This window comes from Agelaius phoeniceus, chromosome 18 (genome assembly GCF_051311805.1).
Source record: "Agelaius phoeniceus isolate bAgePho1 chromosome 18, bAgePho1.hap1, whole genome shotgun sequence".
In the NCBI taxonomy this organism is placed as follows: Eukaryota; Metazoa; Chordata; class Aves; order Passeriformes; family Icteridae; genus Agelaius; species Agelaius phoeniceus.
In genome coordinates, this window is record NC_135282.1 from 2,830,858 (window position 1) to 2,844,189 (window position 13,332).

General features: G+C 46.1%; 1 protein-coding gene and 1 long non-coding RNA gene across 2 annotated transcripts in view; one reads left to right on the forward strand and one right to left on the reverse strand.

Annotated features, from left to right (window-relative positions):
* IFT81 (intraflagellar transport 81) overlaps window positions 1-1,868 on the reverse strand; it is a 37,909-nt gene extending 36,041 nt beyond the window's left edge. Inside the window, exons 1-2 of the mRNA XM_077187698.1 lie at window positions 1,301-1,868; window positions 369-472 (exon numbers count right to left, since the gene is read on the reverse strand). Coding sequence (XP_077043813.1) covers window positions 369-472; window positions 1,301-1,444 — 248 coding nt within the window. The 5' untranslated portion in view covers window positions 1,445-1,868. The remainder of the gene's footprint in view (window positions 1-368; window positions 473-1,300) is intronic.
* Window positions 1,869-1,947: 79 nt separating this feature from the next.
* Window positions 1,948-7,874, forward strand: LOC143695443 (uncharacterized). Its single transcript, XR_013184617.1, has 4 exons — window positions 1,948-2,108; window positions 4,490-4,661; window positions 5,226-5,415; window positions 7,282-7,874. It is a non-coding gene; the product is annotated as an uncharacterized LOC143695443 (long non-coding RNA).
* Window positions 7,875-13,332: the final 5,458 nt, after the last annotated feature.

The window sequence follows — 13,332 nt, forward strand, 5'->3', positions numbered from 1 at the left end:
GGCAGCGCCCACCTGGAGCCACACCTGGGACCCCAAAACATCCCCGGGGACACGGGAATGGCGCCCAGCTGGGACCCCAAAACATCCCCGGGGACACGGGAATGGCACCCAGCTGGGACCCCAAAACATCCCCGGGGACTGCGCCCAGCTGGTACCCCAAAACATCCCCGGGGACACGGGAACAGCGCCCACCTGGGACCCCAAAACATCCCCGGGGACACGGGAACGGCGCCCACCTGGATCCACATCTCAGATCCCATCCCAAGATCCATGGGGACATTGGAGCAGTGCTCACCTGAACTAAAGGTCAGTACCATATAATCCAAAAAAGATGTTTTAACGTGATTTCTAGGCAAAAAAGTACTCACAGGTCTGACACAGTCCCTGGAGGTTTGTATTTGAGGATTCCAAGCAGATTCAGCATTCTTTTTGCTGTTTGTTCTGGCAGCTCCTCTCTGATGTCCACAGCATGCTGAACGGGTTTTAAAATTAAATAAGTAATTATTCTTTATTATTATTCATATAGTAAAAAATATTGTAACTATTATAAAACAATTGATTTAATAATTACTAATTTTTAGGATAACATTACATTATTTCCTAACACCATTTTTTTTTTTTTAAAACTTGTTTGTCCAAGTGATGTTACATATCTGACAACATTGACTTTATTAATTTACCAGACAACAGTGAGATCATCCCTTATATCACCAAACTTCAATTCTCTTCTAATGGATTTTCCTGTCAATTACTCCAGGAATCTCTTCTCCCTGCTCGTGGGATCTCATCTGTGCAGTCACACTGACCACATCCACCCTGGAAGTCGGACATCCTGGCACAGGTATCCACTCCCCAGGTGTGTGAATGGTCCCTTCTGATCTCACACACACTTTTGGCAGCCTCCCAGGACTGGGATATAATTGCAACAGCACAGTCGGGAGGTTCAGTTCTTGATCAGCTCCTGCCCTGGGTGCGTGCAGGACACAGCCTGACTTTGACTAAACACGACTGTCAGTATGAACCAAGATCTTTCATTTCACAGGAAAAACATCGTCATCAGCCTCTGGGCAGCAGGGATGCTGCCGTCCTGCCCCAAGCAGCATTTGCTGCTTTGCCAAGAGCACTCACACGTACAGGCAGGAAGGATTCTTGCCAGGCACATTTATTTCCTGGAAAATTCATACAAGCTTCTTTTGGTGAGACAAACACTGCAGGATTATACTGAGCCAAACCTAAAGAAAAGCAAATTCCAGTGTCAGGCCACCTCAGGAGGTGTGAGCACCTTGAGTGCCCTCCTTACCTTCGGGTCAATCTCCCCCAGAACATCACTGAGCAGCTGCAGCAGCTGCAGCGGCTCCAGGGAGTCAAACGAGATCAAATTGTAGCTCTTCTTGAAGGGCTCCTGATTGAGCTTCTCAACAATGACCTGCATTTGGTCACCCATAACTGTGACCCGGGAAAGCCTCTGCAGAGAGCACACAGCAGATGCCGGGGGGGTCGGTGACTGGGTCCGGCCGCCCCTCGGCGCCGGGAGCAGGATCCGGGCCGGGCCCTGCCGGGACTGCGGGATCGGGGCCCTGCCGGGGCTGCAGGATCGGGGTCCGGGCCGGGCCCTGCCGGGGCTGCGGGATCGGGGCCCTGCCGGGGCTGCGGGATCGGGGCCCGGGCCGGGGCTGCGGGATCGGGGTCCGGGCCGGGCCCTGCCGGGGCTGCGGGATCGGGGCCCGGGCCGGGCCCTGGCGGGGAGGCCTCGACCGGAGCCTCGCGCGCGCCGTTACCGCGGGGACGGTTGCCAGGATACGGGCGTGGCGTCACTTCCGGCGTTACCGGAGAGCGGCGCGAACCGGGCCGCGGCCGCTAGGTGAGGGGGCGTGGTCTTGCACTGAGGGGCGTGGCCCATGGTGGAGGGGCGGTGCCGAGCTGTGAGGGGGCGCGGCCTGGCCGTGACGGGGCGAGGCCGAACTGTGAGGGGACCGGCACCGGCACCGGGACAGCGACCGGCACCGGGCTCCTCTGGCGGATCGCGGATCGCTGCCCTCACAGCCGGCTGCGGCAGCGCGGATCCCGCCGCACTGGGAGCCCTCCCGGTGTCCCCACAGCATGCCCCGGTCAGTCCTTCCCGCTGCGCCCCACAGCCCTGTCCCGGCCCCTTCCCGCCGCGAACAGCCCGGGAATTGCGGCTGAGGGCGCTGGGGCACAGGGCAGGTCTCTCGTGGGGCTCCTTCACGGAACAAGTGCGAGCAGTGGCAGAAATAGGTCCGAGATTCAGCCTCTGGAGGATAAACTTGGCTCTGCGGCTCCTTCTGAGGGAGGTCGTTGTCGCATGTGTAGGAGATGTACAAACAGATTGCTGCAGTTACCCAATTAAGATTTCTGGCAGCCTTTGACAGCACAAAGGGATGTCAAGTGTGGCTGATGTACGTGTCAGGTGAATGGTTACTTAATTCCTTGGAGATAGAAAGGTGTGCAGAGGATCTGTGTGGAACAGGAAGAGCCAGTCCTGGGCCCAGGCGTCATCTGGGAAAAATGGCAAATTTATGTCCTTGAGGCTGAACATCAGTTGTCAGCGTGCCTCAAAGCAGCAATAAATATGTAGTGCATAAATCTGAAACAAGGACAGCAGCTTCAAAAACACCAAACAATCCTAACCAGACTATAAATTAAAGTCAAACTTGTTCATGGAATCTCTCAGTCTGCAAGTTTGTTCTCGCAGATCCTTCAAAAGCCATGCTTAGGCCTGAAATAGTTGGATTTTGGAGCCTCTCTGCTATTTCAATTAGGTTCTTGGATAGTCTTAGAATCCCATGTGAGTCCCCAGATGATGGATTAAAATATGCAGTGAGTCATGTTAAATTGGTGCCAATTGAAATGCACAGGTTGTAAATCACTGCAGAATTTGACTCAGTAAGTAGCAACCATAAATGTAATACTTTGCAATTCTAAGCACTGCGACTAACTTAGATTAGCTCCTCTTTTCCTTCTGAGAAACAGAAAACGCTTCATACAATAATTTCATAAAATTTATTGGTCTTCTCAGGAAGGCTGGGGGGTGACACTGATTGATGTCTGAGCTCTTAACTGGTTAAATGAAGTGACAGAAGGGATGGACGGGTGCCTTGTGGTTGGGCATGAGAGCTGTGCTAGAGCCAGGAACATAATCCAAGTCTCCTGACTCCTGGATTTGAACTTTAAAAGCAGATCATGTTTCCTTTGTGCTTTCAGTCCATATACTGACCTTTAGGAATCGTATTTACCTACAGGTTCCCAGAAGAGATCTGCTTTCCTTTGTCATGCTTTCCTGGTATTAGTTTCTGTTTTCTCCGATGAGTATTTTGAGCATGTAGAACACAGAGAGAGCAGATGAGAATGGTATTTCTGATGGAGGTGCCTGTGAGTTCCCCATCACTTAATCCTGGAGAAACACTGTTTCTGTAAACACTGATACTCATCTTTCTTCCTCAGTGCTGAGGGTGGAGAGGGATCTGGGCTGGGAGGCTGCTGCTCTGAGAGTTTGCTTTCTATTGAGACTATTCCAGTCCTCTCACCTTCCCAGAAGGAAAGGAACATTCCCCTCTTCTCATGTCTCTGTAATGTTAAAGAAGAGGAAGGATGAAAGCTTTAGATAATGCCAAGATAAGAAGAAAAAGAGATGGTGAGATGGAAACCCATGAAGTCTGTTCTGACTCTGGGAAAGGAGACTCCATGACCAGACCTTGTTAGAACTGGACTGGCTGAACTTGTTGCCGTGTTTGAAAGCTCAGGTGATTGGAGGCAGGAGCAAAATCACACATTGGAGCCCAGTTTTGTGGGACTTCCCAACTTGGGAAAAGTGAGCGAGTTCCCACGACATCCTTAAGGTTTCATTTATCATGATCCTTTCTTCCACCGGGTTTGTGCTCTCCATGCATGCAGCCCCCTGGCTGCCCCCCTGCTGCTTGGTATTTACCGTGGTGGTGAATATTCACAATTACTGCCTGAAAGAAAACAATCAAGGCTTAGCTCAGTGCCTTGACCTCTTCATCACAAGAGAATCCTCACAGATAGAGATTTTAAACTCTCAGTGCAGCCTTGGGTAAATATTACAGGAAGCAGCTGAGATTTGTTTATGCTTAACTTGTATTAAGTTATCTCAGTTTGGGTGATGTGCTGAGTCAAGTCTTACAGACTCGAGGGCCAGTGTTCCAGTTTCCTTACTGTATAATTCTGGGGGCATTTTCCAAATTAGTTTGCACGGAGAGTGATACAGATTTTGAAGGAAAGTTTGACGTGAGCGTTGTTATAAGAGTTCGGCTCTACAGCTCCATTCAGTTCTCTGGATAGAATTTGTCTTTTATTTAGCTTGGGAAAGGCTTGTGGAAGCTGCTTATTGCAAAGACATCCTGCAGAGGTGACTTGTGGAGGAAAGAGGACGGAAATCAACAATCCAGAGCTCTCTGGATCTGCAGGCACAGCTTCACTGCTCCCTCCTGACTTTGTCCTCCCTTTGCAGCCACTGCTGTGCAGATGCTGCCGAGCAAAGTGGAGACAGAGCTCGACCGCAGAGAGCAGCAAATCCGAGTGGGATGAACCTGAGCGAATGAGAATCCGGCTCCCCGAAGAGACATCACCTTATATGGGAACAGCACGGACAAGAGCATGAACGGTCCGGCCGGGCTGCTGAGGTCAGACCCCAACCAGATGGAAGATGTTAGTGTGAAAACAAAGGGCTTTTAGGAAGAGGAGACAATACTTCTGCTTTGCTCAAGCAATCTGACCCCTCCTCTTTGTTTGTTTCTGTTATTAAAAATATTGTGCTGCATGTACACATAGGCTTGACTGTGTTATATTAAAAATTAATTTCTTTATGGCTATTCTAGAATCTAAATGCATCCCCAGCCTGTTTCTGGTTCCCACTTGCAGCTGTACTGTGGTCAGCTAAAGCCTAAGGAGTGATCACAGACATCTTTAAAGCTTAAGCTTGTTTGTGCAGAACGTGCCTTGTTCCTGTGAGCTGAGGCATTTAAGACAATAGCAGCAGCCAAGAAGTCTGTCTGGTTCTGAAGGTTTTGTCATGTCTACAGTTGTAAGTGATTTAAAGTACTAAAGGATTGGAAGAAAAACATTAGATCTGTGTTGTAGGGTTTGTAGATTTTGTGCCTTTATGAGAGTATTGTGTTGCATGAGAGAGGATCCTGATCCTTTAAATCTGGGGCTAATGGAGTCTTATCCAAACTTGTGTCTTTCAGACTCGGAGCCTGGGATTTGGAGGTCGGACCTTGAGAGCTCTGCAGATTTCCAGCCCCACCTCCTGTGTGTACAGTGTCAGTGGTGCCCTCACACCTCTCCTGCCTCTGGGCCAGATGCACACAGCTGGATCAGAACACGCTGGGCAGCTGCAGCTTTGTGTGACTGTGCAGCAGGAGAGGCACAGCCAAGGTATGTGCCACCAACTGGCTCTGCTGAGAGGAGCAGTGACCTCATCGCTCCTTTTGGTCCCAGCACCTCATGAAACCAGGCACAGACCAGGTGGAACTGTGTCCCAAGCAACATGAGATAAGAAGCTGAAGATCTCTGTGGTCATTGATGACCCCAGAACCCCACTGCCCTGTGCCTTGCCTGGCACTGCCAGCCCTGTGGAGTGGGTGCTGTGTGTTCTGCCCAGCCCAGAAGAGTGTCACACCTCCTCTGCACTGGTGTGAAGTGTTGGGGCTGGAGAGTCAGGCCCAGAAGGAGGCTGGCCTGATGCTGGCTTCCATCCATTTAGCCCCAGTTGTCCCAGCATAACTTCAGGCTGGCAAAGTCTGGTAGTCCTGAGGGGAGATGATGCCATAGCAGCAACAAGACCATTGATGTGGTGTTAGACCACCTTGGAGGGTGGATGTGGCTGTGGATCCTCTGAGGTGGGAGTGGCATAGGATGTTATTAACAAGGAGGGGTTGGTTGGGCAGAGTTAACTCAGCTTTCCCTAGAAAACACAGTTTTGTTTCTTGCCATGATGTTTGGTTTTGTTTCTTTTCTGAAAAATCCAAAATCACTCCACTGGTTGGTGTCAGGTTTACAGCAGTTTCTGAGATGAGAGCCTGCTCTTTAGAGCCTCCTGCTCAAGGTCAGATGCAATGGTCAGTCACCCCTTGCAGCAGATTCCAAGAACAATAAGATGTTTTAGGAATGTGCCATAATTGATTGCCTCTAAAGGGCAAATTTTGCTCTGTGCTGCCAAGCAAGGGCTGTTCTCAGTGATAAGTTTGCTGAACAAAGTCTGCTGAGGTTGGTGGAGTTGGTTTCATTCTCCTGGGAGGGCGGCAGGCCAGGACATTGCGCACACTGATCCCAATCACACCAAGGACCAAATCTGCAGGAAATCCAAGTGGCCTTGCTGAGGTTCTGTGCCCACCTTCTGCTGCTCAGAGCTGGGTTCCCACTGCCACTTTCCAACAACATTGTTATCCCAAAGCACTGTTCTCCAGGAGGAAAAGGCTGAAATGCTGTCAAAACAGAGGATATAAATAAAGGAACAGTGATCAGTTGCTTTGTATTTTTGTCCTTCAGATTCTATTTTATCTCCATCCAGAAAAGTCTGTTGTTAACCTGAATTGGTGCAAGTGCTTGTGGCTTGTTTTTCAAAGCAAGCCTTTTATATCACTTTTATGTAATGTAGAAAGTATCTTCTGAACATACAATAGTTTTTTCAAACTTGACAGTGCTTTTATGAGTTAGATGAGCTGGGTGACATTCCTGTCAGCTTTGGAACAGAGGTGTCCTTCCTCCTTAACACATTCAATTCATGAGAAAGTAAAAATGTTAGGCCAAGGTTTTTAAAGCAGTCAGCATGGGGCACAAAAATAGTCACTCTGAAAAATTAAAGCCTATGGTTTTTAAGCTCTTTTAAAGAAAAACAACATGGACAGGACACTACCATTTGTGACAGAAAAAGTCAGAGTCTAGGTGCACAGCAACACAGCATGGGGGAAAGTTTTTGCATGACATCAAGGCCTGTTGCAGATAAATGCTGTTTCCCAAATGGCATCTGAAGGGTCAGGATGTCACCTCATGTTGTCTGTGTCATTTAGGATGGGAAAATAGAAATTATCTTCTTGTGTACATCAATTCAAAGCCAAAAGGTGTGAAAGTGAAACCAAGGCAGAATTTGACCCAGCTGATGTGTCTCATTCAAAAATTCTCTCACCTACTTGAAAATGACCATCTGACTTTTATCTTGGAGTGCATTTTGTTCAAGAATGGTACAAAGAAGCTGTCATGTTTTATTCTTATGGGCTTATTTGTCTTTTCTGTTTTGTCCAGACAGTTGTCTACACACTTCTCACAGACTCTGACAGGAGAGGATGATGTTAGCAGCTCAGTAAGTACCAGTGTGAAGGAAGTGGCCCACAAAAGCAACAGGATCTGGGTTACAGCAGAATACACTGTACCAATGCAGGCAAGTCTTCAGTTAATGTCAGTTCAATATTCAGAATTCAGATTTATGCCCACTTTTACATTCTTGTTTAATTGGCTCATGTTGTTGAACTAAACTTCCAGCTGAAACACTTAATTTCTCAATCTATCACCAGACCCAGATATGAAACTTAATATAAAATTGTGAAGGAAATTACTTCACTCTCAGCCCAAACAATGACAAGCACTGTTGACCCAAGCAAAGGGCTAAATAAGGATTGATGAGGTGTGGCAGGACCATGGTTTGGGTAGTTCCTTCTGCAGCTTCCTCCTATAGAAAGCTGCAACAATCTGAAATGTCAAGCTCCCTATCTTACATTTGAGGAGGACAGGTTGAAACTCTCCTTAAGTGGCAAAAACCCCTTGAGTAAGAGCTTGTTTCTTTACAAGAATTCAAACAGGATGATGTGTGAATTATAATGCAACTGTTAAAAACCTGTGAGGTCAGGGGTTCTCTGTGGAATCCATGGAAAACCTCCCTAAGTGACATATCCACTTTTGGGTGTGTGTGTGTGTTAAAAGAAAGAGACATGACAATGTCATGAAATTTTAAGGTACTCCCTCTGCCTAGGCACTTACAGACCTCATGTATGTAAACCAGGTCTTCCCTTCACAGCCATACTTTTACTACTCATTAGAATTCCCAAATAATTGACTTCTGCCCAGCTGCCCTGCTGTATGATCCTGCAGTGAAGTCACAGCCTCCAGTTTGTGCCACCATGCAGCTGCCATAGAAACAGCTCTAGGTGTTGCAGGCTCATCTTGAATTCACTGGAGACATTTGGCTCATTAATTCAAATGTCAAGGAAAAATGCATCCACGTAAGAGAGCTTTGATCAGGGACTGAAATAATAAAAGTTTCCTAACGCGGGGTTTTCTTCTGCAAAGAAAATGTGGAAGTTCTCTGTGGGTTCATTTATCACATTGAGCTTCATTTCACTTCCCTGTGGGGTGGATTGGCTGTCTGTGCTTTGTGCTGCAGGCTGGTGTTTGGGGATCCTCCTCAGACCAAAGAACAATCTCTTCATCCTCCCCACACAACATGAAAACCTCAGTGCTGTCAATCTCAGTGAGATAACAAAACTCCAGGAGAAGGACTCCATGGAACAATGCTGTTGTGACCTAGAGTAGAATGGAAGGGTCTGGAACCCCTCTTTTGTTGTAACCCCATGACTGTATATCCAAGATAAAAATGTTCTATTTCTAGTCTCTAGCAGCCAAAGAATGAAAAAAAAAAAAAAATAGAAACTATTTTATTTCAACTGAAATGATGGAATTGATACTCTAAAGAAGTGAATTGTAATGAATTTTAGTTCCTCCCAGCCAGCTTTGAAATATATGCATAGGAAACTAGGTCAATTAGCACTTTCATTAGCTCATTTACAAGCCCATATGTATAAAATATAAGATACATATAAGTTTCTACATTTATATCTCATCTTCTCCCTAATTTGGGGTTTTCCCACTGCCAGGTCCCCTCTAGTGCCCACAATGCCTCCTACAGCTCCTTCTGCTGAGGTTTTTCAGCACTTGAGAGCAAATTCCATTCCCTTCTCATGTGGACAGAGTTATGGTCTGAAAAAGGCTTTGTCCAACAACAGGAAGGCTGCAATTGTTCATACAGTATCCGGGAAAGATATGCATGAGCTTCCTGAGTTAATGAAATCCTAAGGGTTTGTTACAAAGTTGCAGTGGCTGCCAGTCATTTTGAAATGTCACCCTCTGTAGGCTCCTGCTGGGATGGTACTGAGGGAGTTTTGCTTTCAATTACATTGCACAGTTGACACATTCTGCCTTGTTCCCTAACCTTCCTCTGACATGCCAGGAGTTGGTCACTACAGGCACCAAAAATAATGGATGAGAGGTTTGGTCCAAACCTCTGATGTATAAAGTTCCTTCACAAGTTCCATTGGCAAGAAGAAAAAATGGAGGAATCACTAAAAAGCAAAGCTGAGTGTTTATTTTCTACCAGAACAATACCAAGGTCAGAGCCCAGGAAGCTCTGCCATGTGGCTGAGATACTGAGGTAGCAATGTGGGGCTTTGGTTACACCCATGATTGTCTTCATGGACCAAATTCCTTTGGAAGGTAAATCTCATGAACCACACAGGAGGCCTCCTTTTCCTTCCTGTTATGGCAGGAGCTGAACAATTGCATGTTGGCAAGAAGGTTTTTTATTTTGGATTGTTCATTTCTGCCTGAGGCAGGGCACTGTTGCTGGCTTAGCTGGCTGAAGGACTGGTTTTTGTAACACCTTTTTCAGAAGAGCTTTGGATCAGGTTCCAGATGCTCCCCAGTGGATGATGACCAACAGTTTCCCTTTATAGGTTCATTAATTTTTGGTTCTTTAAAAATTAACACACATAATTAATGTCTTGAGTGTTATACAGTGAAACTATTCAGTGACTTTCCTGCTCAGATAGCATCCACGAAGGTTGATTTAGTTTGTAATTAAATCTCATTCATTAACTTGGTTTAGAAGACACAAGAAGTCCCTCATGGAAGCTACACATCATCCAGCTAATGTGCTGCTTGTCATCACACATGTCTGGTGCAAGGCATTGCTCAAAATGCAATGACAGGAAAAATATTTCCTGCTTAGGAGCACTGTCCTTTACAAGGATGCCTGCTTGGGAGATTGGGTTTGCCCCTTGGAATGGCTGTCTTGATGGAAATTCAAATACTCCTGATCCTTACCCTTCAGTAGCTGTGCAGCTCTGGTGTAAGTGAGCACGTGGCTGTGGGGACCAGCAGTGAAACTGCCCATTCATGGGGCAAAGATCAGCAGCTGTCAAATGGTGCAAATTCTCACTGCTATTCTACAGCAAGATTTGTATCAGAGGCCTCCTGTTCATATTTCAGCTGGAATTAGAGACTTGGTTTAGGCTTGGCCCATACAAATAAGTGCAAAAAGGAGAGAACAATTGATACCCAAAACTAAGAAAACCACCCTTATCTTTCTTGCTCTCCTGAGCCACCTAACTCCCTGTTATTCTTAGCAACATATTCCTCCCACTGACAGCTTCCCAGGTAATAGTACAGTGGCATAACATTGATGTATTTAAGTAAAAGAAGTTTGTTAATTTGAGTTTCTTTTTTGACCTGTGGTTCTGAGGAGTTCTGAAGATTTCACTGTGCCAATAAGCACAACATTCACTTCCCAAAATTTAATTACACCATGTAAGTGCAAACATTCCTCAATGCCTTCTGAAGAGTAAGTAGTAGTGCTCTGAAAAAGTTGTGTAAATTGGCATTCTTTACTCAAAAAGTCTGTGCATTCAGGACTGTATCTGCCTGAGTGACAAATGGAAAGTTTCTATATTTTTTTAGTTTTATTAGTCCTCCAGGAACCAAGGGAAATAAGGAAAGCTTGGGAACACAGCCTCTCAGCAAAACCATTTCTCCCATGCACTGGTCAATAGAACTGCTTATTCAGCTATACTGGTTTATATTAGGGTAAAATCACTATAGCACAACAGATGTGTGATTCGAGTAAGGTGAAAGGGTTTTGTTTACACAGGTAAAATTTTGCTGGTGGTAATATCCAAAGAGTAAAGAATTCATCTTAATTCCCAGATCTCAGTAGGGGCACATATATCTGGAAGCTACAAACAAAAAAAATCATATGTTTACAAAGTGAGCAGATGTAACACAGGTTCTAGACAGAGATAAGACAGCTCTGAACAGGTCAGCTCTGAGCACAAAGCTGCTACAGAGGAGGCTTCTTTCTATACCACCAAGAGCAGATGGAAAATAACCTTTACCCTGAGGGCCAGAAGAAACCTCTGATCCTGGAAGGAGTTAGGAAAACTCAAATAAAACCTGACTGACCTGCAGGCTAAAAGCTGGCCCATTAAAAATATCTCTGGAACCACTGAACACAGAAAACAAGGGCATTTCATGTCTGTGCAAGCAAGAAGATAGAAGAACATGTCACAGTGTGGTGTAAGGAATGAGTCACTGCCTTCAGAGAATACAAATCATATACTGGTGAATGGGAAGCAAATGATCTCAGGAACTCTGATTAAACCACTTAGAGTCTCCCAAACTTAGCTTGCAGTAGGATGTGCAGGAGACAGTGGAATCAATTAAAAGCTTGCTCTGCACTGGGTTGTTGGCATCAAGATGGCAAAGCAGAGCAGCAGGGACTGAACCCAAAAAGAAAGGAGGAAAATGAATTTTTCTTTAGGCATCCCTATCTTCAGAATACCTGGAGAGGGTAGCAAGCAGAAGGCTGAGCTGCTGGCTTTTACACCAGACATATCCTCTCTAAGAGTTTCCTCTTTTGATACTCGAACAGGCAACCAACTGTAGAACAAATTTTGAATAGCAATGACAGAGGGATCTGTGAGTGTCTGCCACTCCTGGAACTGACCCTTCTGCTAGGCAAATTCCTATTCAAATTATTTATTTAAATGAAGGTGAACAGGGCTTAGAGATCAGTCAAGTATAGCAGTCAAGAACAATCCAGCACTTTGAGTCCTGCCAGCATGTCTGAGACAGCAGGCATATGGCTGTTGTTATCAGGGCTTGGATATTGGTGTCATTGTGTGGTGTAGAAGATCTCTTAGTTTAATATAATGATTTTTTTCTGCACTGCCAGCTTTTCATTGTCACATTTAAAGACTCTCTTTGCTCCATGCTCCATGCCTGCCTATTGATCCATGAGCTGATGTGAGCTGTGCACCAGCAAAGTCAGGATTTTGATAGAATACGAAACTGGAAGTTGGTTAAGGCTCCCACAGTTCCTGCCACTCTCTACTGATCAGAGAATGGAAGATGCTGATGTCAAGAATGCTGAAGTGTGCTCAGGAGTTCGGAGCTGGTCTGGAATAACATGAGTTTAAAGCTGTCAGAGCCTGGGCACTCTGTGACCAGAGGATGTATTTTCTTGAGTCAACTAAAAATTGCTGCTTTGCTGTGGTGGGTGCGTGCCCGCGGGAGTGCGTCGGTGTTGAAACAACTCGTGAGGTGTCGATTCGGCTTCGCTGGGGTGGGTGATGGCAACACACAAAAACAATCCTCCTCCAGACCTGCTGATCCATCATCATTATCCCTATTGTGCTGTGTCAAGTGCAGAACCCAATGGGGAGGATCCCTGCTGAAAATCCTCTCGGTGGTTGGATGAAGTAGCAAATGCTGTTTGCTTTGATTTATGTTGGGAGTTGTTGCAGAGCCACCCTGTGAAATGTTGTGCTGCTGGCAAGCTGCTGCACCAGCCAGTCCAATGAGAACCATGAAAATGAAGAATCTGAGCTGATGTGTACTGGTGAGTCCCATGAGAACCATCAGAATGAAGAATATGAGCTGATGTGTACTGGTGAGTCCCATGAGAACCATCAGAATGAAGAATATGAGCTGGGGCCAACCCTTAGACAAGGAGCCTCTTCTCCAGACTGCCAAAAGTGGTGCTGCTGTGGCAAATGCCAACCAACTCAGAAGCACCATGAGCAGCTCTTGCTGAAGGAAAAAAGGGCAGCACATCACAACCTGAACTGGTTTCAGCACCTGCTGCTGTCTGATTGCACTCTGAAGAAAGCCAGAAGTCATCTCAAAGCATGACCCTGAAGGAAGGAAGCCCAAAAGATGTATCACCTAAAAAATGTGCTGAGCATTTTTCTGCCCCAGCCTTGTCAGCTTTCTACAGCCCTGGATTGTGAGGCTCTGGAAAGAGGCCACTGAGTGAGTTTCATAACTCACCATTGAAGGCCTCATGGTCCAGCCAGATCAAACACTCTCATTTTAGATGATTCCAGTGACACAAAGCATTTTCTGAAAAGCCCAGTGGGTTCTCTTTGTATTGCTCTTTTTAGCTTGAACCAAGGAATTACAATGAAAAGTACTTTTACCATTTTTGTGTAATATTTTCGGGCATTTCTTTCTTATTTATTGGAATTA